We start from the raw sequence: 26,300 nt of genomic DNA on the forward strand, positions 1-26,300 counted from the left end.
TCCCAAACAAGTGATTTAATGTACCACAGGCAAAAGCAGTCGCAAGACAGTGACAACACATGAACTGGGTGCAGAATATTGATGGAAGCCCTTTGCACGTTCCAGGATATTCCTTTCCTTAACTTTTATTCCATTTCTTTATTTCTCTCTCTAATTGTTGTTCCTTGCGTCCCTGCTGCCTTTACCATGGATTTTTAGCTTTGTGGAAAGGGCTCCTGAGTCTCATTCCTCTTATGTCAAGCACCATCCATGCTGGTAAAATTTGGGATTTGCTCCATTCTCCATCACTCAGAAGAGCCAAGGCTCATTCCCCTGTTAAAAAAAAAAAAAAAAAAAGGATTAAACAAGAATATAGTTGAAATAAGAATTAAAGATGGTGTCAATGCAACTACAGCAGGCAGCTCAGGAATTTCAAGAATTGAGGCATGGATTCATCTTGCAGACTTTGGCAGTAAAAACACGGATGGGTGGTCACATCCTCCTGAAGAGCTGGAAAAGTCCTTCTCCAGGACTGGAGCAGAGGTGTGGGATTGGCACATTTTGGGAAAAAAACACCTTAAAGAGTATCCCAGTGTGCTGAGAGCACAGAGGGATTCCAGGGAGCAGGACAACTCACACTGAGCTCTGCATTCCTGGGAATTTTTAATTCCTGAATTTACTTCAGAAGAGTTTTATGGACTTTCATATTGTCAGCAGGACTGACCTGAACCTCTGGGTTCTGTCTGCTTGCTTAAATGAGAAGAAGGCAATTTTTACTCCTGTTATCACTGCAGATGTGGGGAGAGTGAGATGAGTTTGATTTCTCCTTGCACATCAAGTGATGCAGGGGTATTGAGTATCTTAGTCTTTATATCAAATACTCGGAGTGAATTCTCATGTTCAAGGGGGCTTTTGTTGGAAATTTAATTCAGTTTAATTCAGAATTTAAAAACTGAGTTGACTAAACAGGATGAATCAGAGGCACAATGAATGGAAGGCACCTCTGAGGTGTTTTACAGATCAGACCAAATCACATATTGATGAAAAATATCACAAGTTGCTCTTGCAACACCTCTGACAAGAACCATTTTGTCTTGGACATTTGTCCTTCTTTCCCAAAGGCCCAGTATGTGTACCTCAAACTCCAAGTAAGACAAGATGGTGCCATTAAACCTTCAGGTTTTTCTGGGAACCAGAGGTTTTTTTTTCAGCAAATTGACACTGTGTAAATTGAACTTGAATAATCCTGCTGTTCATGAGAACAAGTGCCTTTTGTCCCAGCTGTGTGTCCCAGCTGTTTGCTTGTGTTCCAGTGCTCCATGGTCACCTTTTCCTAAGCCTTTTCTGAACTGCTGAAATAATAAAACACAAGAATTATTCATTTCTCTTACCCAGTGGCTGCATTTTAATGGTCTGTCAACTTCAAGGAAAGATTTGTCAGGTAAAGCCTCCAGATGACTTAGGTAGTGATCATCCCTACCTGCCCTAAAGATTTTGTGCATGAAATAAATCCCCTGGGGTTTCTCATGGAGAGGATGTGTGGAAGAAGGGAAGGCAGAGGAGAAGAAGGAGAAGGTTTTATAAAAATAAACCACTTTATAAACAGCATTAAAACACGTCAAGGGACGTGCATTCTTCTGGTGGCTACTTGGATTTGTTAAATTAAATCACTTGACCTCTCTTTGGTCCCTTGGCAGAGAGCAAATATATTCATGAAATGATGACTCCTCTGGGCAAATGATTTATAAGCTTCCTCTCTTTCTCTCACCACCCTTGTTGAGAGAGAAGAGATTCACAGCACTTAAAAAATAATAAGAATAGACTTAAAACTTTTAGTGGTGCATACACAAAGCAGCACAGGAGAGTGCTGGATGATGTCCAGATGGGAAACCTGGAAACTTCATCGAGTTAATATAGTTTATAATCATTTTTATTTTTATTTTAGTGAGATTGACATGGGCTATCTTTCAATCCAGCATAGTAAAATCATTCATGAATTACCTTTTCCCTCTGCTGAGTAGCTGACACTTCAGTTGTCTCCAGTATTTTCTTTTCCAAACGTTTCTCCACCTGTTGCCCTGATTAACCCAATTTTGATGGTTGTTGTCATCTCAGAGTTGAGGGTCCCAAATCTGACCTTCAGGCTAAAACTGATCTCTGCACTCTCTCCAAAGCAAATGTAGTTCAAAAACCCAACATGCCTTAAGTAAACAACCACACAATTTTTTCTTTTTTCTTTTCTCATTCCTGTTCTCAGGACCTTAATTTTATTTCTCCTGACAAAATACTTAAAATGACATAGAAAATGTGGTCATCTATAGTATCAAGGCTGAAGCAAAATTTCTGGAAGATCCTACATAAAAAAGCCTTTTCCTACAGAAAAAGTCACCAAATGCTGCCATTCTTTCTGTGCAGGATGAATATTCTGAAAGGGTTCTGCTGGTTCTTACCTACTCTGTTTTTCAGCATTCCCCAAACAGGGCTAGAAAGTCAAGATATTGCTTGAAAGCATTGTACTCTTGGAACAGTCAGTGAAGGGCACTTCTGACTACACAGGTCATGACTCAGAAAATTATTTAGTTGCTCTTTACCTGCACTGAGTCCCTGTTCTAGTAAGCTACAATACTCTTGAGTATTTGTAATATTCTTTCTGTTTCTTCTTTTTCTGTGGCCTCCAGAAGCACTTGGGCTTGGTTCAAGATGTGGCATTTTGATCCATTTGTCTTTTTAAGTGCATCACTATCCCAAGATCCAAAAGGATCACTAATCAAGCTTTATATTCTCCAGAAACGAAGCTTTCAGATGCTTTTCACTCTTCCATAGCTCTTTTTCCTAATCAGTGCCAACATCAACCAGGGTGATGACAGACTAGGCCAGGAGGAAACAAAACCAGTATTTCAAGATTAGTTTGATTCTTGTGCTATTTGGTTTGAGTCTTCTATTTTTTTATTAATCTCTGCACATGATAAGGCAACCTGAGAGAAATCTGCACTGATAGAAACACGAAAGCCCAAAAAAATAAGATTTTGGGGATGAGGAATAGGAAAGAAGCATTTTGTGGAGTTTTCCAGCCTCAGACACGACTCTTGGATGTGTGTAAGAAATAAACGAGTTGCAGGTCAAAGATGATGCTGGAATTGGAGGCTCAAGGCAGGGGCAGAGCAGGAAGCTTCCAAGAAGGGTTTAAACACCAAAGTCCTCAAAACCAGCAGCTTTACAAACCGCTGCTGCTCCCAGCCTGGCCTCCATCAGCTTCACTTTTAGGGTGCCTCAGTGACCTCAGACACCCATCAGTTATCCCAAATTTGTCTTCCCAGGTGCAGCACTGGCTGTACCTGGAGCAGGAGGGCTGAGGACAGGTCCTGCTCTGCCCAAGTGAGGTTACTTGGCTATTCAAAGCAGGAGCAGCTTCCCTGGGACTGACTTATAGATCCAAATGGAAATGATTCTTGCCCTGGGCTGCTCACCATGACCTTCAACCCAGTGGAGAAATCTATTCCTCCTATCCTGGCTTATTTATTATTTGTGAAACATTCATGACTTCAGGTTCCAGTTAAGATTAGTTTGGCTGCCTGTCATTATTTTTATGTTCAAGGTCAGATTAATTCCTTGCATCCAGCAGTGGGGAGCTACTTGAAAAACCACATTTTCCCCCTCTTCCTCCAGGAAAAAATACATTAAACTTATGGTCTAGGATGCAGCAGGTCCTTCCATCCCTTATAACTCCTGCACCTTTTTACTGTGAAAGTATTTCTCTTCCTGTTACGTCTTTCAAAACACAAGCAAAATTCAGGTGTACAATAAAATCAGATTTTGCACTAACCATAGCACAACTCTTCACCAGAAAATTAAATGGGATTGGACTTCAGTTTTTATCAGGGATTAGACTTCAGAGGTTTTTTTTTGGCTATACCATCCTGTCCTTGCAACCCCTGATTGTGGAAAGGTGAAGCTTTGCACGCTCATCCTGAGAACATTTTGCCACCTGAACAGGACAACGCTTTCCCACAAGACCCTGAGACTTCTTGAAGAGTCTGAGCCTGGACTTTTTTGACCCATAGGCTCATAAATGGGTATTGAGTTGCCTTCCTCTCCTCTAAATTAGGTGAAGGAGAAGGCGCTGCTTTGGCAGTTTGATTTTGCATGTGTGCCTCCCTCAGGTGTTTTCAGGACAACCCTGTGGAATTCTGGTTTCACTTCCAGCAGGGCCACACCCTGGACAGTCACTTGGAGTAATCATTGCAGACAAATTTATAAATTATTTTGCCTAGCAAGATAGAAGAATTAATAAAAAATGGATTTGGACACACAGATTCTTCACACACACATGCTGCTGTGAAACAGTGGCCTGGAGTTTCTCTCTGTTAGCCAAGAGGCTTTGTCACTGAGCCAGTGTCTGGCTGTGAGTTTGAGAGGAAAGTTCCAAAACCACAGTGGACCTTTGTAAAAGCAAGAGAAATCACCCCTGGTGTGTGGGATCCAGGGAAAACCCAACCAGAGAGCCCTGGGATCTGGGAAGGCAAAGGAGCTGCTCTTTTCTCTGTCACTGTTTCTTCCTCATCTGCATCAGGCTCTTGTAGGGCTGAAAATAATCTTCAAAACCCATGTCTTAACCCTAACCTGTCCTCATCTTTTTTGTCCTGCTATCCACAGCTGGGATATTCCAGCTTTCTCTTTGCCAGAAAACTTTGCAGTGCCACAGTTGCTTCCTGTTGATGTGTTTAATTCCTCCTTTCTCTGACTCCAGGCACAAATATCCTGCCTTTAGGTCTTGTATTTCTTGTCTTGTTTAAAGCTCTGTCCTCACCCTTTTTCCTGGCACTGCTTCCACTTCTCCTGAGTAGTTACACAAAATATTCAGGAATTTTGGGCAGACAGCACCATATTATTTTCACCTGGTTGTAACATACTCAGCTTCCACAACACAGCAGCATAAGTGAGTGAAATATTACAGCTGTGAGGTCTAGAAATAAACCTTTTCTGTGCCTTTATGCTGAGGGTGCTCATCTTTGCAGGGCTGGGTCTGCCAACTAAAACAGCTCTGGGGAAGGGTCTTTCCTCAGCTCTGGCACTCTGGGCTTGGCAGAGGGGCTGTGCAGGCTGTGTCAGGATTGCTGTGCTCCTGCTGTTGTACTAACTTGGAAAAAAACCTTTTTTTTTTTTCCCCTCTAGGGTCGGTGGGAGAGTCAGCAAGATGTGTCCCAAGGTGCCACAAACTCCAGTAGAGGCATTAGTCCATCTCGTAGCTCCCTGCCAGGCTCTGGGCAGCAGAACCACTCCCCTGATCCAGGTAAGGCTCTTCTTCAACTCACAAAACTCCCCTGATCCAGGTAAGGCTCTTCTTTAACTCACAAAACTCCCCTGATCCAGGTAAGGCTCTTCTTCAACTCACAAAACTCCCCTGAACCAGGTAAGGCTCTTCCTTAACTCAGAAAACTCCCCTGAACCAGGTAAGGCTCTTCTTCAACTCACAAAACTCCCCTGATCCAGGTAAGACTCTTCCTTAACTCACAAAACTCCCCTGATCCAGGTAAGGCTCTTCTTTAACTCACAAAACTCCCCTGATCCAGGTAAGGGCTCTTCCTTAACTCACAAAACTCCCCTGAACCAGGTAAGGCTCTTCTTTAACTCACAAAACTCCCCTGATCCAGGTATGGCTCTTCTTTAACTCAGAAAACTCCCCTGATCCAGGTAAGGCTCTTCCTTAACTCACAAAACTCCCCTGATCCAGGTAAGGCTCTTCCTTAACTCACAAAACTCCCCTGATCCAGGTAAGGCTCTTCTCCAGCTCACAAAACTCCCCTGATCCAGGTAAGGCTCTTCTTTAACTCACAAAACTCCCCTGAACCAGGTAAGGGCTCTTCTTCAGCTCACAAAACTCCCCTGATCCAGGTAAGGCTCTTCTTTAACTCACAAAACTCCCCTGAACCAGGTAAGGGCTCTTCTTCAGCTCACAAAACTCCCCTGATCCAGGTAAGGCTCTTCTTTAACTCACAAAACTCCCCTGAACCAGGTAAGGGCTCTTCTTCAGCTCACAAAACTCCCCTGATCCAGGTAAGGCTCTTCTTTAACTCACAAAACTCCCCTGAACCAGGTAAGGCTCTTCCTTAACTCACAAAACTCCCCTGATCCAGGTAGGGCTCTTCTTTAACTCACAAAACTCCCCTGATCCAGGTACAGCTCAGGGAACTTCCTAAATGTGGGATAAAGTCACTGCTCAATAAAGTCACAGCTCCTGAGTGTCACTAAAAGTCAGAGAGTGCTTTCCCTTGGCTAATTCTTTGACTACAGAAGTCATCTTAGAAAAGAAGTTTTAAAAGTTAAAGCTTCCTTTTTTTAAAAAATGTTTATAGAAGGTTTTGGGTCAGCTTTGGAGGTTTGTTTTTTTTTCCCTTTCTCCAAAGAATAATTCTTTTCATGTTTGAATATTTTGTTTTTCCAACAGGTATTGGTAGCCTGGCTGCTTCCTACCTGAATCCTGTCAAGTCCTTCGTGCCTCAGATGCCAAAGCTGCTGAAGTCCCTGTTCCCTGTTAGAGATGAGAAGAAGGGCAGGCAGAGCTCTCCCCTTGCACAGCAGGTAAGGCATCAAATCACCCACAAAATCCAGTATTGGTGAGTGAGTGCTGCTGGGCTTGCTGGCAGAGAGATGTTTTAGAAAAGTTGGTGCAGAGCAAACCAAGCTTTTGATCCATTTCCCCTCCATCCTGTCCAGGGTTAGTGGAGCTGCTGGAACTTACTGACACACACTCAACCCACTTGGCTTTTTCCAAGTGCCAGCTCCACTCCCAGGGTGATTTATGGGCCTCCCACTCACAGCAACAATGGTAAAATTTATGAAGGGCACTTGTTGTTTGTGTATTGCCAGGAGGAAAATGTAATTCTATTTTTAATTCCTTATTTCAAATCCCCACCCCTCATCCCAGCTTGTGTCACCTTTTACCATCTTTCCCTGTGTACTTGGGGCAGTTGTTTTGTTCATTCTTATCTCTTCCACATGTCAGGGAAGCATTTGATTTCCTTTTTTCCCTTTTGGGTGTTGTGCTGCAGAGCTCCCACCTGCTCCAGATGTGGCTCCTGTGCTCTGAGCAGAGGTTGATGCACAGTCAGGCTGACTGGAAAAACACTTCTGTCTTTAAAAAAACGCCAGATGAAATAGAGAATCCCATTCTAAATCATGTAATCTCCTTTATTTTTGAGGAATATTTATTTATAAAGGAATATTTCCCTCTAGAGTAAATGTTGAAGGTTTAACAAACAGTTTTGAAGATGAATCTGGAGCCAGATCTGGTGGGAAAGGTTTTGGGATTCCATTCTGGCTCTGCTCTCACCCTCTTCTCTGCCTGGAGTTCTGGAAGCTCATCACTTACTAACTCAGACTTTTCTTCACCTCTTGCCATGCAGGCAAACATTTTCAAGAATATCTTCCTCCAAACAAACTCTAAAATCCCTGAACAACTCTTTTTTTTTTTTTTGTGGATGAATCCAGATATTTTGTTTGCTACAACTAAACCTGCTGTTACAAGAACATCCCAGGAAGTTGTTTTGGCATAATAGAAGTACTGTAAAATATTAAATAGAGCAAAAATAAATGTACTAACACTTAAATATTTTTAAAAGAAATTTCTGGCACAAATAAGAACAAGGCAGTTTTAAAATACTCTTAGCTTGATTGGGGATTCATTTTACATTTTAATCTCACCTTTTGCTTGGTGCTGAGGCTGGAATTGTACAAACTCCCTCATCTATGAACTGTAGAGAATTAAAATGAAGGGGGTGACTTTCTTTAAAGGTATTTGGGTATGGAAAGATGCAAATAGGTGCTCTTACAATTGCAGTGAGAGCCTTTCACACCTTCTTGAATCCTCAGTGAATCAGTGAGAGCTGAGAGGAGAAACGAGGCCTAATTTCCTGCCTCTAGTCTAACCACCTGTTCCCACTCCTTTCCTGTTCAAGATCAGTCCTGGATGATTTGTCTTGAAATCAACTTTTAAACTACAGAGACATCTCTTTAATGAGATTTTAGTTTATGTTATGGATTACTATGGAAAGTCAACCAGGTCATGATCTCAGCAATTTTTAATAGGAGGGAAAATGCTATTAATGCTTTGTTATTTAAAAAAAATAAGAGGAGTAGGGTGGTGCTTCAGTGCTTGCACTGGAGAGCAGCTCAGGGTTTCCATGACCAGTGGGTCTGTGTAATGTAATGAAATGTTGGATTTTTTCTCTACTTTCAAGTTTTGCAATGGAACAAATCAGCTGCATTGCAAGTGCACCTCCATGGCTTAAGAGGTTTTACAAATTCCTTGCAGCTTTATCCATAGGGAAATGGGGCTTTTTCACTGCTGTCAGCAATCCCAGGGAATTGTGGAATTTCCTGAGGTGGAGAGATCCACAGGGATCATTGATCCAAGCCCTGGCCCTGTACAGACACCCCAAAAGTCCCATCCTGTCCAAACATTCCTGGAGCTCTGGCAGCTTTGGGAATGTCACCATTCCCTGGGGAGCTCTTCCAGTGTCCCCAACACCCTCTGGGGAAAAAACCTTTTCCTAATCCCACCCTAAGGAAAGATACACAGAAGACAGAAAAAAAACAAAACAGAAGGAATTGCCCCAAAATCAGCTCCAGCTTCTTCCGTGCAGCACAAAAATGAAGAGGTGCCTTTACAGCAAATCTGGCTTTTGAAGATCATCAATATCCCATCCCATCCCATCCCATCCCATCCATAATTTCCAGTGCTGCCTCTTTCTAATGGCCTGAGGATGCAAATGTGGGCATGGGAGTTGAGCTGGGGGTGGTGATGGATGGCTGAGGGACACAGGGGGACATGGGGGGCTCAGGGGGTCACTCCAGGCAGTCAGGAACTCCTGTGGAGCTGGAGAAACTGCGCCACGGAGGGGACACCAAAATTGAGCTCTGATAATTTTTCTGAGATCTTTCTCAGCCTCAGGGAATACAGAACAGCACCTCCAAGGCTGTGGGAGAAGGAAATTTCAGTGCACAGTGGCAGGGGACATAAATGAATGTGCAAGGTGGGAGAAAATCCTGTAAGGGAGAGGCAAAGCCTAAAGGACTTTCTTGGCTCTAATTGCAAAGGAATCTGACCCTTAACTGGGAACTGCTGGAGTTTTGTTGCTGTAAAGAACAATTTGGGAGAGCAAGGTTCAGGAATTGAAATGACAAAGGGCATGGGAGGATCTGAATCATCCTTTCCTGGGCTGGGACCTGAGATATGGGGAGATTCAGGTTGGATTTTGGGAAATGGTTCTTCCCCCAGAGGGTGTTCGGGCACTGGAACAGCTCCGCAGGGAATGGTGACATTCCCAAGGCTGCCAGAGCTCCAGGAGGGTTTGGACAGCTCTCTCAGGGTGGGATTGTTGGGGTCTCTGTGCAGGGCCAGGGCTTGCACTGAGTGATCCTTATGGGTCCCTGCCAGCTCAAGATATTCCATGATTCCATGAAAAGCAGATTTCCAAGGAACAGGACTGAACCTTTTTCCAGGTTTGGAGTTAAGTTCACCATGACTATTCCAAGTGAGTGTGGTACCAGATCTCTGATCCCGTGCTGGTAAAAAAGGAGATCAGTCCTGATCAGTGATTATTAAAATACACTTTTAAAATTATTTTAGCAGCTTTTTATTTCAGTCCTGCCCATTGCTTGGAGCGGCATCAACATTAAAGTGGGCGAGCCCACCCAAAATTACCTTTACAAAGTGATCTCCCCTTGTTTGGAGTGGGTCCTTGTGCTTCAAAAACAAAAAAAAAGGCAGAGACATCCCAGTCAAGGTGGTGGCAGTGAACAAAATTGCTGTCTTTGACCTTCTGCTGCAAGTTTAGTAACTAATCTGGAGAATAATGAACCGCAATTAATGAAATCTGCTCTCGTATTCAAGTGTGTTTCTCAGACAGCACATAAAATAATTGAAAGAACTTCCTGCTCTCTAATTAGTTAGATTGAATTAATTTGGCATAATAGGATTCTTTATGTAACTTGCAGAATGGCTTCCGATGAAGCTGTTTATGTACCTAAAAGATTGGGTTCTGATGAAGCTGTTTATATACTTTAAAGTTAGAAAATGCCTCTTTTCTCCTTTATCTGGTGCCTTTAAATTAATTGCTAGTAGTCTGTAAATAATAAAAAAAGCCCCAACAATTTAAAGCTTTCTCAATGGCTGGAATTGCTTTTTATTTTCCCAGCCCATTCTTGAAAAAGCTGAGAACCAGAGTGTAAGATTTGGAGCCTTCTGACCCTCCCTGCTGATGGGGAGAAGCTTAAAATCCTTGTTTAAAATATGCAGGTGGAGGGAGAAGCAGAGTTTCATCTGCCTGTGCTTAATTATATTAGGCAGGAATTGAAATTCCTCTTCTTTTATTCACATGCTGAGGCTTTCCCAGTGTGCCCCAAGCAGAATTCCTGTTCTTTTCCCTTGTGACCCCGTGGCTCTCCAGGAACTGCCTGTGTAATCACATTTCAGGGCATCACTGGGTGCTGACATTAAAAATGGACATATCAAATTCCACTTTCTGGGTTTTTGGCATTGCTGTGGCAGAAGGAAATTACTGTGGCCAATTTGGTGAGTGGATTTTGGTCACCTTCCTATCCAAGAATCTTTTTGGATGCTCAGATGTCTTGAGAGAGAGAGATCTTGAGTCACAGATTTACTTAAAATAAAACAAAAAAAAAGATAAACTCTTTGAATTTCCATTTTTGCTTTATGGTGTAGCCACATGGAGAGGGCAGCTGTCACTTCTTTTCCTTCCACCTTCTGATGCAGGCATAGAAATTAATCTTAAAAACTAATGAAATGCAGTTAATGAAAGGCTTTCTAAATAGACAAAACCCTTTTCTGGCAGTCCATTAAAAAATAACAGTTTCATGGATGGGCCTGGTGCACAGTATAATTGCTAGAACTGACATTCCTTAATCAAATGTAAATAATGTGGCCTCAGAGAACCTTCTTTAACATCTTGAAGGCTTTTTTTTTCCTTCAGAGTTCCAAGTGAAAAATCATTTGGATGCTGCAGTCAGCAGAGCTGCACAGCAGAGCTCGTGTGTCTCCTTGTGACTCAGTTGTTGGTGTTTTGATTTCTTTCTGAGCTCAGTTTTCCCTGTCATCCTCAAACACAAATAGTTTTTGATGAGAATGAGTGTGGAAAACTGGCTTTGGAAGTTTCAAACCACTCGAATTTCTTTGTAAGCTAACTTAAAAATGGGTATGAATTACTCTTTTAATCTGCCAGGACCTAGAAACGAAGTAATTGAGCTGCATAGGAAATGGTGTGGGTAATTTTGTATAAATTGTACTAGAAGTGGGGAATTCTGATGTCTTACTACAGGCTGAGACATTTCACATAGGGACTGTGAAATAAGAGGGAGTTGTTTGGGTTAATATTTAAATACAGGGTGTGTTTAGAGAAGAAAATGAGCAAACACAAAAAAAAACCCCAACAAATTAACTTGCACTGGATTTCAGATCTCCTTGTGGAAGGTGGGAGATTCTATATTTGAGTGATTAATGACTTTGCAGTCAATTTTAAAATAAGTTTCAAGATGAATATTGTTGGGGCAGGGAGGTACCTTTTAAAGGTGGAATCTTTTTTTGGGGACAGTGTACTAGGGAATTTTTGGATTCCTCCCTGCATTCCCATGCACACCTCGTGGAAATATTTTATCCTGAGTGCTCCAAACTGATTTAAATCTCTGTTTAATGATTTAAATCTCTGTTTTGCTGCAGAAGTTCCCAGTAGCTGCTGTTAAATAGCGATGGCTCCATAACATTGTCAGTGGGAGGGTCCCTTGGGCTCAGCCACTCCTGTCTGGGGATGGGAAAGCAAAAAGAACAGTGGAGGTTTGGGATAAAATCCCTTTAGGATTGTATCAACCTTGGCTAAGCCATTCCTGGCATTCACAGGGCAATTCTTGGCTGCACTGGCCTGATTTGTTCTCTTAAATGCCACTGAACTTTCTGCATATTGAGTGTTAATGCTGAGGGATTTTCATCCAAGTGACACCAAATCAAAGGCTTTGCACTGAAGGCATCAGTCACTGCTGCCAGAGGCATTTCACAAAGTGCTTAATGACACAGAAATACCAAATGTGTTCTGCTGAGCTCTTTGAAGAGGTGGCCATTCTATAGATGTGGAATATATGGGATAAAAAAATGTTCATTCAGGATTAATGTTGGTGTCTCTGTAACTGGGGAGTGACACACAAATGCTTTTGCTCTTCGAGCTCACCAGTGTGGCAGGTTGGGCTCTCCTTTGGTCACCTCAGAGATGGTGCAAAGGGACCTCTCAGTGAGCAGAAAATGTCAAAAAAAAAATTAAATCTAAGATTGATAGAATCACCGTGGAATCCTGGAATGGTTTGGGTTGGAAGGAGCCCTGAAGCTCACCCAGTCCCACCCCCTGCCCTCTTCAGGTCAGACCCCACCTGCAGAGCTGCCCCAGCCCTGGGGCCAGCAGCAGGAGGACGTGGAGCTGTGGAGAGTCCAGAGGAATCCACAGAGATGCTCCAAGGGCTGGAGCCCCTCTGCTCTGGGACCAGGCTGGGAGAGCTGGGGGTGCTCAGTCTGGAAAAGGCTCCAGGGAGAGCTCAGAGGCCCCTTCCAAGGCCTAAAGGGGCTCCAGGAGAGCTGGAGAGGGACTGGGGACAAGGCATGGAGGGACAGGACAAGGGACACCTTACACCTTCCACCATCCCAGGTTGCTTCCAGGCCCTGTCCAGCCTGGCCTTGGACACTTGAGGGATCCAGGGCAGCCACAGCTTCTCTGGGCAACCTCAGGGCCTCTCCACCCTCACAGGGAACAACTCCTTCCCAATATCCCACCCAAATCTCCACTTTTTTTTAGTTTGAAGCCATTTCCCCTTGTCCTGTCCCTCCATGCCTTGTCCCCAGTCCCTCTCCAGCTCTCCTGGAGCCCCTTTAGGCCCTGGAAGGGGCTCTGAGCTCTCCCTGGATCCTTCTCTTCTCCAGGTGAGCACCCCCAGCTCTCCCAGCCTGGCCCCAGAGCAGAGGGGCTCCAGCCCTTGGAGCATCTCTGTGGGTTCCTCTGGTCTCTCTCCAGCAGCTCCAGGTCCTTCTGCTGTTGGCCCCAGGGCTGGGGCAGCTCTGCAGGTGGGGTCTGACCTGAGAGGGGCAGAATCCCCCCCCTCTCCTCCCCTGCTGCCCAAAGTGTGGGACCATCCCAGCCCTTGGGGGATTTCTGGGATGTGAGTGCACCCACCTTGGGCATGTGCAGCTTTTTATATCCTCATCACCTCCCTGCACAGAGCAGCAGCTCTTAGGAGAAGACAATCAAAGATGCTTTAAAGTGCAAAGCTTTCATGTTCTCCCTCACTCTTGTGTTTTGTCAGCTTGGTTGAAGAAATTCTGCCAGAATCCATCACTGTAAAAGGCTCCTGGATAAATAGATACATCAAGTTTAGCAGCCACTGCCTACAAACATTTAATGATAGAATTTGGCTCTGGATCCAGAAATATTTTTCATCCAGCAGTGTCTTCCCATATAGTCCCAACACTTTGTTTTCAGCCTCCTCCCCAAGGAATTTGACTGCATTTCATCCCACAGGTCTGGTGTGGTGCCCTCTGAGGGGTTTCCTGCCCTGCTGCTTCTTGTCAGCACCCTCAGAATTCCTTTTTTCTCCCTGTTTTTCTAAACTTTGCATGGCACATTTTCTGTAGTTTGGCGATCTGTCATCCTTTCAGGAGGAGAATTGGATGAGGAGTGATTAAAGCCTAATGGTTTTCTTTCTTTTGCTCTGTGATGCCAACTGGATTTTTAGATTTTTGGGGATTTGCAAGTTGTAAGATTGGAGGTTTTGGAGAGATAAAAAACCCAAACAAACATTTTATTTATTTGTTTTAAAAGGAGAAAAGGGAATCAAAGGCACTGATTTAACTGCTTTAAATACTTTTCCTTATTCCAATTCTGAGTGCTTATTTCTGGATAATAAGGCTGGCCAAATTTTATAAAACCTAAACTTTGCAGGGGTTCTTCATTGGTTTATTCTGAGAGATAAAAAACCCAAACAAACATTTTATTTGTTTTTTTAAAGGGAGAAAAGGGAATCAAAGGCATTGATTTAACTGCTTTAAATACTTTTCCTTATTCCAATTCTGAGTTCTTATTTCTGGATATTAAGGCTGGTCAAATTTTATAAAACCTAAACTTTGCAGGGGTTCTTCATTGGTTTATTCTATTCCATCTACTTCCTGGAGCCCCAGGTCCTGACCCAGTGAGGATCTCAAAATGCACAAACTTGTGCACCCCAAACAGAGGCCAGTTTGCTCTGAACCCTGTTCCAGGGGTGAATTTTCATTTAGCAGGTTTAGGAACAAGCCAAAACCCCTCCCCTCCTGCTTCCTTTTATTGAACTGAAGTTTTAATGTCTTTAAAAAATTTATTTGGTGACCCTCTCGGGGTTTTGTCCATTTTTTGTCTTTTTATTTTCTACCTTGAAGCATTTTGGTTTTTTAATGCCTGGCACAATCTCTGTATAAATAAAAGCTGCCCTTCTCTCCCATGTTTATTCCTCTTGAGGGTAAGATCAGTCATATCCCTGCTTTACTGGGCTTAGAAGGGATGCAAGAGAAGGTTCCTCACTCTTCAGCTGGAAGATTTCAGTGCTGAGTTCTGGGAATCACTTGTCTGGGAGCTGAGCACTGCCTGTGTGTTTGTACAGAAGGAATCCCTGGGGGAAGAAAATAATAAAAAAATAAAAGCAGGCAGCTCCCAAATTGTGTAATGTGTCTGCCTTAAGGAGCTCTGCCCCTCAGAGCCTGAACCTGCCCTTGCAGTGCATTATTTGACAGTGCTAAAGAGATTTTTCTGCCTTTTTCTCCTCTCTCCTTCTCTTCATGTTCCTTTCCTGAGGTTCTCTACTGATCTGGTGGCTCCTTCCCCTCCTGTGTGACAGCCCAAGCCAACAGCATAACCTCAGATTTATATCAGGTGTCACAATGTGCTGCTCTGCTCTCAGGAGAGGGATTACTTCAAATCTGCAACATAAAAACCTGAATATGGAGCAAGCGAGGGCCATTCATTGTCAGTGCCAGGAGGAATGTCCTCCTGGAAAAGGGGATGCACAGACATGGATTCTGCCTTCCTTTTTGTGTTAAAGCCAATAATGCTCAGATCCAAACTGAATTTAGAGACTGGAAAAGGAGAAAAATTCTGGAGATCAAACCATAGATCCTTAAAGTTGGAAAACACCTTGAAGATCAAGTCCAGCACCACCCCCATGGTCAGGACCAGTCCATGTCCTCAAGTGCCACATCCAGGTGGTTTTTGAACACTTCCAGGGATCCAGGGGCAGCCACAGCTTCTCTGGGCACCCTGTGCCAGGGCCTCTCCACCCTCACAGGGAAGAATTCTATCCTCATATCTAATCTAAATCTTTTTTAGCTTAAAACCATTCCCTCTGCCTGTGTAAAAAGCCTCTCTCCCTCTTTTTTTTTTTTGACAAACTCCATTTCAGCCACTGAAAGTTTAGTTTTCCATCCTTTCATGACAAAGCTTTGCTTGGGATCCCAAAATTTCAAATGCCAGCCTTAACATTTACCAGTTTGCCAATATTTAATCCTGTCATTGACTGATTCTCTTCATTTCCCTCCCCCCAGGCTGTCCCACGAATTATGGTTCAGTCAGCCAGTCTGGAGGCCAGTGCTGCAAGGATAAAACAGGTGAGCACATCCCAAGATGTGAGGATAAAATTTTTATATTCACCTGCCAGAGGTGGCCAAAGCTTCAGCTGTTTAAAACCTGTTGCACTTGTGCTGCTGCCTGGCTGTGAGACAGTGAAATTCTGCTGGGTGTTTCAGGTCCTGGTAAAGCCTCCTCTCCTATTCCTGCTTCCACTTTGATATTTGAAAGCATTAGCAGATAATTAGCTGAAATTTAGCTGGTTTGCTGCTTTAAAAAGGAAAATTTCTAGGCTCTGACTGTGTCTATAAGCAGGATGTGGCTATTCTAAGTGTGGAGCTTAATTCCCCATTTTTGTCGTGATATCATGGAAAAACTCTTGCTAAGCTGGAGAGAAAATAGAGCCTGTGATCTCCCACTTTGCAGCAGAACTTCAGTCTCCTGAGCAGCACATCAGCTTCCTCCCACTGTGCTTTTATTGTCTTAGAAAACTCTGTGTTATCCAAAGGGAAAATCCAGAGAAAGAGCAAAGCTCCTGAGTCCAGATGGACACCACCCTTGCCATAGGAAAGTGAACAATATGTTTTTAATCTGCTGGAATATTTTTTTTAAAAAAAACTTTTTTTTTTTTAAATTACATTTTACTTAGCAAACCTTTGGTTCTGAAATTCTAGTAATCCAGTCAAATCCCTCTTTCTTCAAATGCTGCTTAAGTTTCCAGTGGAAAAGGCATTTTGGGAATAAGCTGAAAATCCTGTAGTTTGGGACACTAGATGGGAGAAATCACAAAATTGTGAATAATAAACAAAAATGTTCACCTGAGACAGGATTTGTTCAAATCTGCCCTTTTCCAACCTCTTTTTTTCCACCCCCCTTCCTATTAGCACTCTCCCCCTCCCTCCTTCCCAAAGAGATTTAGAGACATCCTAATCTTTTAGAGTACATGTGCTGGCAAAAGATATTGATCTATCAGATTTAGTAAACTTTACAGCCAAGAAATACATCACTGAAATGGGCTGTTAATCTCATGAGGTGCAGTTAATTTCATCCTCTGGAAGTGCAAGGTGCTGGTGGCTCTGAGGTGGGAATGGCATTTGGAAATGGGGACAGAAATGACAGTTTAGGTGCAGGGGGATGATTTATCCACCCTGTGGGTTAAGCCAAATAACTGTGAGAGACTTATGGATCATGGCTGCTTCCCATTCCATATAAATCCTGCTGTTCAAACAGCAAATGACCAGTCCTGTAATATAAATAATTCTTCAGTAAATATTGGGGAGTGTATTTCTTGGGGTTGACACTTCCCTTACTAATGGGAGGAGTGAGCTGACAATCCTTCCACGCTGGCAGGGCTGACTGGGGATCAGCTTCCATCTTCTGCAGATGGCAGCTACACAGGGATTTAGATAAGCTCAAAGCCTTGGTGCTTGCCAGAGGTCTGGGATCTGTGCTTTTAGCCCAGGTATTTTGGATAACACAGCCCCTCTCCCCCTGTGTTTCAGATGAACCAAGAGGAAGCAGCAAAGCAGCCGCTGGAAACGGCGGCGCAGACGCCCGAGGCGGACAAGTGTCTGGAGAAGACACCCAAAGTGCCTTTGCAGCAGCCCACAGGGGACACCCAGGCCCAGGACTGCCAGGAGGGACCTCCCAGCCCCCTGAGTGAAGCCTCCAGTGGGTATTTTTCCCACAGTGTCTCCACAGCCACCCTCTCCGAGGCCCTGGCAGCGGGAAGCGACGCTGTGGCTCAGCCGGGAGGTCCAACACCTGCAGGGAGTGACTCCCCTGCTCCTGCAGCGGCTCAGGTCCCTTCTGATGTGCAGGACAGGGCTCCTGAGAGCTCTCTGGCCACAAAGAGGGAGAATCCCCCCACCTTCAGCCTTCCAAGTGCTCCCCCCAAACAGAGGGACAGCCCTGAAGTGAATGGAAAGTCTTGCACTTCTCCTTGTCCCAGCGAGCAGGGGAACGATGCCACTGCAGCCACTGTTGCAAAACCTCTTCTCTCTACCTCCACTCCAAAGGAGTCAATATCCAAACAATCAGTGGAGTCAGCAGGACCAGCCAGGAAAAAGGAAACATCCACTGGGGCTTCAGAACTGGGGTTTCCCAAAGCTCATCCCGACCAGCCCAGCGCTGCAGCCTCGCCCTTCAAAATCCAGAAGGTGAAAACATCAGAGCTAAGATCCTTCACCAGCATGCTGGGATCAGACCCCACCAGTTCCCTGGGCACAGAAGAGCAGCAGGAAGGAGAAAAGAGCACCTCCAGTGCCCGTGGACTGAACCACAACGGGTCAGAGACAGCAGAGGAAAAACTGGAGGTGATTTCTGACTCTGAAGATGCCAACGAAATTCCTGAGTGGCTGAAAGAGGGAGAATATGTCACAGTTGGCACCAATAAGACGGGCACTGTTAGGTACATTGGGCCCACAGACTTCCAGGAAGGAACATGGGTTGGTGTGGAGCTGGATTTGCCTTCAGGTAAAACATCCCCTGGGTCAGGTGGGAAGCAGCTGGTGTGTCCCAGCTGGCAGAGCTCATCTTAAAGCTGCTTTTTTGGGGGGTTTATTACCCACTGGGGGGTTTATTGCTCATTGCAGGAGGCATTTTGAAAAGGGGAATGTAAAAGGTCTTCCTTGCTGTCATCTTTTTCCAGACTTGCTCTCACTCCCAACCCCTTTGAGATCCCAACCCAAACCATTCTGTGATCCCTGACTGTCCCTTTTCAGTCATTTCCTTGGCTTCTCACACTGAAGTAGGAATCAGGATTCCTCTTCCATGCAGCAGCTGCAGGACAAGCCTTGTGTCCATAGGATTCTCTCCTGGGCTTCTGCTGTGAGGATAAGGGTGCTCAAAGCACAACAGGAGTTGTGGGATTTAGCTCAAAGGGACATTTAGGCTAAATGAGTTGCAAAGTCTCTTAATAGGTATTAAGAGGTAATGGGATTTTATTTTAAAGTAAGCTTTAAAATTGCAGAAGACTATTTCTGTGTGTGTATATATATATATAGTGTGTGTGTGTGTATATATATACACACATTATATATATATGTACGCTATATATAAATATATACATACACATATATACATGCTATATATATAGAGAGTATATATATAGTGTATATGTATATAAATATACACATACTATATATACACTCTATATATATATATATACACCCCTATATATGTGAAAAGCAGTAGGAAATAATCATCCCCTGACCACCAGGTGATACAGGTAATTTGAGGTTTCTTTCACTATCTCGCATCTCATCCCTGCCTGACTCTTGTCTGTACAGCTGTGGAACTCCCAGAATTTAGTGTTTCCAGGATTTTTTTGGAAACCAGGATGCAGTTCCTGGGGAGGCTGCTCCTGTTGATGTGGGAATGGGTTGTCTCCAGCACAAGAGGAGAGGAGAGGAAGATGATGGCTGGGATTGATCCCTGCTGGAGTCCAGGCTTCCCAACCCCTTTCCTCTCCAGGACTGGGGGAAGTCAGGGAGTGCCAGTGGAAAATCCAGGAGAAGTGCAGTGACAGTGAGAGAATTTGGGTTACCCAGGGCATGAAAAACTCCTTATTCCAATCCTCTCAGCCAAGTGCAGCATTCCCAGGCTGGGTGGTGAATCAGCACATCCCTGGGAGCCCACGCTCCTCCCTGCTGCACATTTGGGGTTGGAGCAGTTCATCCACCACAACACTGTCCAGGATCCAGAAATCCCAAATCTCCCTGTGCCCTCCCCATGTCCTCATCAGAGCTGAACTGGGCAGTGACTTCCCAGCTGCTTTCAGAAAACTCTCTGGAGTTTTCCACCCTGGAAAGCAAACTGGAGCTCTTGATCCTTTTGCAAGCTGTAGTAGTTCCTCAGTCTTGGGTTCGTGCCTCATTAAAAAATAAAATAAAATTAAAATATATATATATATATTTACAGATTCATTTCAATTTTGGAAGGTCACCTCCCTCTGTCAGGCTGCTCCAGTGCTGATTCTGTAACATCCCAGTAACATTTCTATGGAGCAGCTTCCATGGAAAAGTCAGGAGATTTTTGGCCTGCTGAGGACTCTGCTGCTGATGTTGCTGGAATGTTTCTTTTCACCCCCTTCTGTTTCCACAAGGAATAAGACCCTGATTTGTTGGAGCACATCTGGAGCTTCCCTTGGGGAAGGTGGTCACAGAGTGGTGTCTTTGTCACGCTGCAAACAGGGATAGAACTCCAGGGACATGGAAATCCCAAGTCCTGGCCATGTGAGGATACATTGGACCCAACGTGCTGCTGGTGGAAGGAGGAAGGAAACACCCCAAAAGCCAAACCTGTGACTCAGTATCATTTAAAGGGCTGTTGGATCTTTCCACCTTCCCTTTATGGATGGGAGTAATCCCTGAACAGTTCCCCTGAGAATTTTAAATGATCTAAAATGAGGAATAGAAAGATCTCAACAGCACCAGCGCAGAGAAATTATCTTTCCTGTTCTATGGAGGGTTTACAACCTGGCAAGAATGACAATCCTCAACTTCAAACGCCAGCTCAGAAAGCCAAAAGCTCTTTAAATGTCTGCTTTTCCTTCCTTCCCGGTACTTTGGTAACAGAAGTGGTTATTTACCACTTTTGGAGAAATTAGAGAGCAATTGGGAAGAAAGGACAAGGCAGAGTGTCCCATTCAGAGGCACTTGCTGGGGTTCAGCAGGGAAGTTTTCCCTCCATGGTGTATTTTTAAGGACCATTTGTTCTCCCTCTCAGCACGTTTTCCTTGCCTCCTTCTCTGGGTGCAGTAGCACCAATTTGCACAGAATAAACCCCATTTTGTAGGGAAAAATCCTTCCCTGTGAGGGTGGCCCAGAGAATCTGTGGCTTCCACATCCCTGGAAGTGTCCAAGGCCAGGCTGGACAGGTTTTGGAGCAACCTGGGACAGCAGAAGGTGCCGGGTTGGACCAGGATGGGATTTAACCCTTCCCAAACCACTCTGATTGTCTTGTTGCAGGCAAGAACGACGGCTCCATCGGGGGGAAGCAGTATTTCAGGTGTAACCCGGGCTATGGATTGCTGGTGAAGCCGGGTAGGGTCAGGAGAGCCACGGGCCCCGCGCGGCGCCGCAGCTCCGGCCTGAGGCTGCAGGGAGCGGAGAACAGGAGGAGCGGGAACTTCTCCGGGTCAGCCTCCAACCTGGCCTCCCTCACAGCCCTGGCCAAGGCAGAAGGAGGATCCACTCTGAGACTGGAGAAGAGCCAGAAGAACGCAGAGAACCGAAAATCCTGGGCAAACTGAGAGATCCCAGCCCAGCAAACGCCCTGGGATGCGGCCGGGGGAGCCGGTGGCTTCGGGAAACGAAACCAACCATCCCAACTTCCAGTTGGTGGCAAACACTAATGAAGGGTTTGTTCTCTCTGCTCTGGGTGATTGACATGATAATTCTTTGCCTCGTCGTGGTGCTGGATCCTTCGTTTCCTGTCCCAAATCCTGACGCCTCCAGGGGCAGCCGACGGCAGCCGGTTCCGGCGCGCGGCGCTGGGTGGGTGTAATGAGCTCCTTCTCTTCCTCCTTTCAGAGGAAAATCGGTCAAACCACAGATTCCCAACAGCCTCAAAATCCTCCCCAGGCACCAGTGCTTCCCTGGAAGTGCAGGGCAGTTCTTGAAGAGCCTCCCCACAGCAACAGCTCTGTTGTAATTCCGTAAGAGCTGTGTCAGTATCGTGTAATCCGCCGTGAAAGGGCAAGGTGGGAATGATTCCAGATGGGCAGAAAAGTGAAAGCAGAACTTTGTTTGGAGATAAAGAACCCCTAAAGTCCCTTTATTTACAGAAGCAGCAGCCCTTGGGTTATGAGGCTGGGCCCAGTGCCTGTTTGGATCACTGCCCCGTTATCCCACTCTCCTGTGGAAAGCAGTGTGGTCTTCCCAGCTGGTTTGTTGGGAATGGGAGAAAGCCCATGGCCAGCTCTGTCTTATTTTTGATTTTTGGTCCATTTAATGTTTGCTCTCACCATGACAGGATCCCCTCTCTCACTTGCCCCAGAGTGGCAGGACCTTCTCTTGGCTCCTCCCTGTGGGCCAAGAGGATTTTAGCAGAGGTGTCAGCACTGAAGTGCTCCCCTGTTCCCACCCAGCCTTTGGAGACACTCGGAATTTTGCCAAGCAGGGTGTCTCTGTCCTCATAACAGGATCAATCCAGTCTATTTATTTTTATTTATTCTTTTAAAACGTGAAATGTTTGCGCTTTACAATCATCCCCCACAGAGGAGCTCTCCCAGCACCGTCCCGAGCGCCGATCCAAAGAGGAGGTGCCTCTGTCATCCCCAGAACCAGCCTCTCTCTTGGAAAGGGGGAGGTTTGGGCTGGCTTTTATAAAACTTGATTTTATTTGTGGCTGGTTTTTAGCTGCCTGTGGCACAGGGGATGTATCCCTGTCTGTGTGTCCACGCACGGATCGGCCAACACTGGTTTTCCTATCAAATCCTGAAAAGCCACAGATTTTTTTATCTTGAGCTGTTTATATCTTGTTTAGTCATCACGGGGGGATTGGACAGCCTGAGCAATAGATGTTTTATCTACGTGGGGACTATTTAGGATGCTAAATTAATGATTAAACTTTAATATCTCTCCAGTCGCTGCCCGTGGGTATCCAAGTGCCTTAAACATCTGGTTCTGAGGTCCAAGGAAAAGCTCCATTGGTATCAAAGGAGATAGGGATGCTTAGTGAAGGAGATAATTATGCTGATTTACTGTAATTAATATCATTTATGCAGAAGGAATAAAATTAAAATAGAAACTAATCTGTAGCAGAAATAAGCGGGCTGGGTTCCAATGCAGCCTGCGTAGAACTGCCAGGGGTTGTGTATCCTTCCAGCTTGGTGTAAGTAGTTTCAGTGTTTCCTAAATTTTCCTCAAGAAATCTTAATATAAAATGTACAGAGCAGCTTTTTAAAGATATTTTTAGTGTACAGTTTTCCCTCTTTTTCCCTTTGCACGAAGCTCCTGTCCATCCACACCACGATGGGGGAGGAATTTGGTAGTAAAGAATTCTGATGCTGAAATCCCGGGTTTTAAAATTAAAACCGGTTTCATGAACTGCAACCCATACAGTGAAACTCTTCCTTTTGGGGTCTGAGGAGTCTTGCCAATGAAAGACCACCCACTAATTAATTTGATGCCTCTTACACTGCCTTGTTGGTTCCCTGAACTCCACCCTGACCGTGTTTTTAATTGCACTTTGTTCTGATGTGCTGCCGGAAGAAGCTGGCGCGAAGCAGCCCCTCCCCAGAGTTGTGTGTTTTTAGTCTCAGCATTTCAGATACTCGGGTTTAGGGATGTCTTTAAAACTCCTCCCTGCTTGCTCAGTGGCCCCTTTGGGGGAGATGCAAAGGGAGGAACCTCCAAGTCCTTTTGAAGCCTCTTTTCTTGTGCTGGAAATCCAGGATTTCCCCAGGGAAAGGTGTCCAGGCTGCAGGAGAGAAGGGGAGGAGCTGGCTTGGTGGTTCCCTGTTTTCTGCTGCTGGTTATAAACTCCTCTGGCCCGTTTGGGCTCCAGCCCTGGCTGTGGTTTGGTGTTTGCACACCTGGGACACGTGGCCAGGGGCTGGATTCCCTCTCCTCCCACCCTCAGTTGTGCTGCAGAACCACAGAGAGGGATGTGAAGGGTGCTTAGAGCAGCCCACACCTGCTGGGATAGCTATGGGATATCCCTCCTCTGGGATAGCTATGGGACATCCCCCCTCTGGGATAGCTGTGGAACATCCCTCCTCTGGGATAGCTATGGGATATCCCTCCTCTGGGATAGCTGTGGGATATCCCTCCTCTGGGATAGCTATGGGATATCCCTCCTCTGGGATAACTATGGGACATCCCTCCTCTGGGATAGCTGTGGAATATCCCTCCTCTGGGATAACTATGGGATATCCCTCCTCTGGGATAACTATGGGATATCCCTCCTCTGGGATAGCTATGGGATATCCCTCCTCTGGGATAGCTATGGGATATCCCTCCTCTGGGATAACTGCTCCTGGAAGCAAATCTGTCCAGCAGGGCTGGGGTGGTTCCAGGAAGAGCACGAGGAGCCCACGGTGCCTTCATGGTGGGAGGACCTTGCTCAGAGCTTTCTTGCTTTTCATCCCTTCCCCTGACTTTGGAAACAAAACCTCTCCTCACATGGCACCCTAAAATCGCCCTGATGCAGCACAAGTTCCAGAAAGCCAAAACCATCAAATTTGGCCATGAGGGTGTTCCTGGAGGATTCCCTGACTCTCTCCTGCTCCCTCACAGCTTTCCTGGGCAAGTGAGGTCTTTTCTAAAGGTGTTTTTCAGATTTTTGGCACAGTGAGTGCACATTCCTTTACTCAAAGCCATCTGTTACTTCGCCCCGGTTAAGCCAATTGACCAGAAAAGAGGGAAAAATCATCATGGAGGTAATAATATCTATTTTTTACTGATAATATTAGAAAAGCTCTGCTCTCAGCCTAAAGGAGGAGGTGCTGTTAACTGGAACCACCCAGCACTGAGGCTGGTGTGTGAATAGCTATGCAGATATTTCCAAGATTTTCATGCACTTTATACAGGGAAGAAGAAGATTTAATGCGGGCGAGTGTCGTTTGTATCGAGTGTCTCATCTCCTCTGGTGTCTCTCGGGGGTTCAGTCCTGCTGGCTGTGTCCCTGAATTGTGGGTGGGTCTCAGATTCTTGGGAAATGGCGTTGTTGGGTTGGAAAGGCTCCATCCCCCCCTGTGTTTGCAGGGCTGGGGGTCCCTCCTCCCCACAGGGTGTCTGTGGCACCAAGCCAGCCAAGAGGAGGCTGCTCAGAGGGACTTTCTAGGTGTTTTCTCAAGCCAAGCCACGGCTTTTTCCTGTGTTAGGTTCAGCTCTTGAGGTGTTTTGATCTCCATGTCCAAAATCAAGCCTGTTCACCCCGAGGTTCTGGCCCTTTGCTGTTCCATGATGTTGTTGAGTTGAGGAAAACGAAGAGAAGCAAATTCTGTGTGGTGGCACCGCCCGGGTCCTTGAACAGAGGGCTTTGTCCTTGGCTGGGGTGGAACGTTCAACACCATCTCCTACAAAGGCAGAACCCCCCTCATTCCTCCCCAGAGTGGTGGGACCCCACCTGAGCAGGGCCTGGGTGTTGTCCAGCCCTGTCCATGGTGATGCTCCCACCGCTGGTTCCTCCGGTTCTTTGCACAACATTTCGTTTTCCCAGTGCCTTATCCCGGGGCCAGCAGTGAGGGCTGCAGCCTCGGGGTGCCTGGATTTTAGGGAATGAGGTGGTGAGGAACGGTGTGGGCTGGTCACACTTCACAACACCTCCAGTGGGGTCACGATCAAGTGTCTTGTTGCTCCATCTCCCGTGTCCGTCTTTGGTTTCTGCCCTCTCCACCGTTCCCAAGCCGTGATCCCGTTGGGTTCCCCGGGAGCTCGTGTGGCCCTGCCAGGGTCAGACCCTGCAGGGGCTCTGTGTACTTTAAATGAGCTGAAATCCAAAGAGACTTTGTAATGAGCTGTAAAGTTTTTAATTATTTCTGTACCATACTAAATGACTGTAATATTGTATCATACGTGCGATGCCGCCTGCAGGACCTGAATAAACATCTTCTTTAGAGCTGGGATGTCTGTGCTTTGTTGCTCCAGTTCATGGCACCAAAATGTTTAGAATGGGAATAGTTTAGGTTGGAAAAGCTTCCAAAATTGATTCCAGTGGTTCCCCAGCACTGCCAAGGCCACCACTGACCCGTGTCCCCAAGTGCCACATCCACAGGGCTTTTAAATCCCTGCAGGGATGGTGATTCCAGCATTCCCTGGGCAGCTGTAGCAGTACCTGACCACCCTTTTGGGAAAGAATTTTTTCCTGATATTCACAGTGGTCTGAGGATCCCAAGGATTTCTCTGCCTTGCTCCAGGAGGTCAGTGCCTCAGGGAGCTGCCACATCCAACCCTGCCAAGGCCTCAGGGCGATGAGACCCCCCCCTCAACATTTCATGATGTCCTTGAAACCCCCTGCCTGGGCCACATCATTTCCTTTCTCTTTGGCACCATGCAGCTTCATGTTGGAAACAACAGGCAGGGTTTGACTGGGATTATTTTGTGTAGCTTTTCAGTTTATCTTGGCTTTTTTCTAAAGCAACAAACACCGCGTTGATCCTCCCCATCCCCACTGAAACTCAGCGAGCAAAGGATATTTTTATCAGCACTGTCTTGCAATCAGCACACGAAAACAGCTTTTTTTTTTTCCTTTAAAGCCACTTCCCTTTTATGTTTTACCTTCTGAAAGAAAAAAAAAACCCTCTTTGGCTGAAACACAGGAGCTGTTTGAAGCAGCATCACTTTGTTCAAACCTCGCTCTTCCCGGAAGGTGGCTGTGGCACCTTCCCCGCGCTGCCACGTTCTGTTCTGCAGCCAAAGCTGGCTTGAAAAGACTCCCATCAAAAAGAGCAGGAAAATAATTTTTTTAAAACCTCCAAAACTAACAAAGAACACCTCTTTTCCCCGTTTTCCTTCAAATTAACACCGCTTCCATCGGCCTCGCTTGGCTTCAAACACTTTGCTATGGGAGGCAGCAGCTCCTGGGCTTCACCCTGAGTGGAGAGAGGAGCTGCCCTGCCACGGGCTGGGCACATTTCCAAGGGTGTTTTGCTCACCTTTGGACACCAACCTGTGAGAAATTATTGGTTTTTCCCCGATCAATCTGGTTTCCCACCAAAGCAGGCACAAA

At 45.6% G+C, this 26,300-nt stretch overlaps 1 protein-coding gene across 1 annotated transcript in view; it reads left to right on the plus strand.

Annotated features, from left to right (window-relative positions):
* The window catches only part of KIF13B (kinesin family member 13B), a 124,354-nt gene extending 99,164 nt beyond the window's left edge, over positions 1-25,190 (plus strand). Inside the window, exons 37-41 of the mRNA XM_036379870.2 lie at positions 5,152-5,269; positions 6,425-6,558; positions 15,602-15,664; positions 17,126-18,098; positions 20,594-25,190. Of these exons, the coding sequence (XP_036235763.1) occupies positions 5,152-5,269; positions 6,425-6,558; positions 15,602-15,664; positions 17,126-18,098; positions 20,594-20,877 (1,572 nt within the window). The 3' untranslated portion in view covers positions 20,878-25,190. The remainder of the gene's footprint in view (positions 1-5,151; positions 5,270-6,424; positions 6,559-15,601; positions 15,665-17,125; positions 18,099-20,593) is intronic.
* The last annotated feature ends 1,110 nt before the right edge of the window (positions 25,191-26,300 follow it).

Source organism: Molothrus ater, chromosome 3 (genome assembly GCF_012460135.2).
Source record: "Molothrus ater isolate BHLD 08-10-18 breed brown headed cowbird chromosome 3, BPBGC_Mater_1.1, whole genome shotgun sequence".
Taxonomy (NCBI): Eukaryota; Metazoa; Chordata; class Aves; order Passeriformes; family Icteridae; genus Molothrus; species Molothrus ater.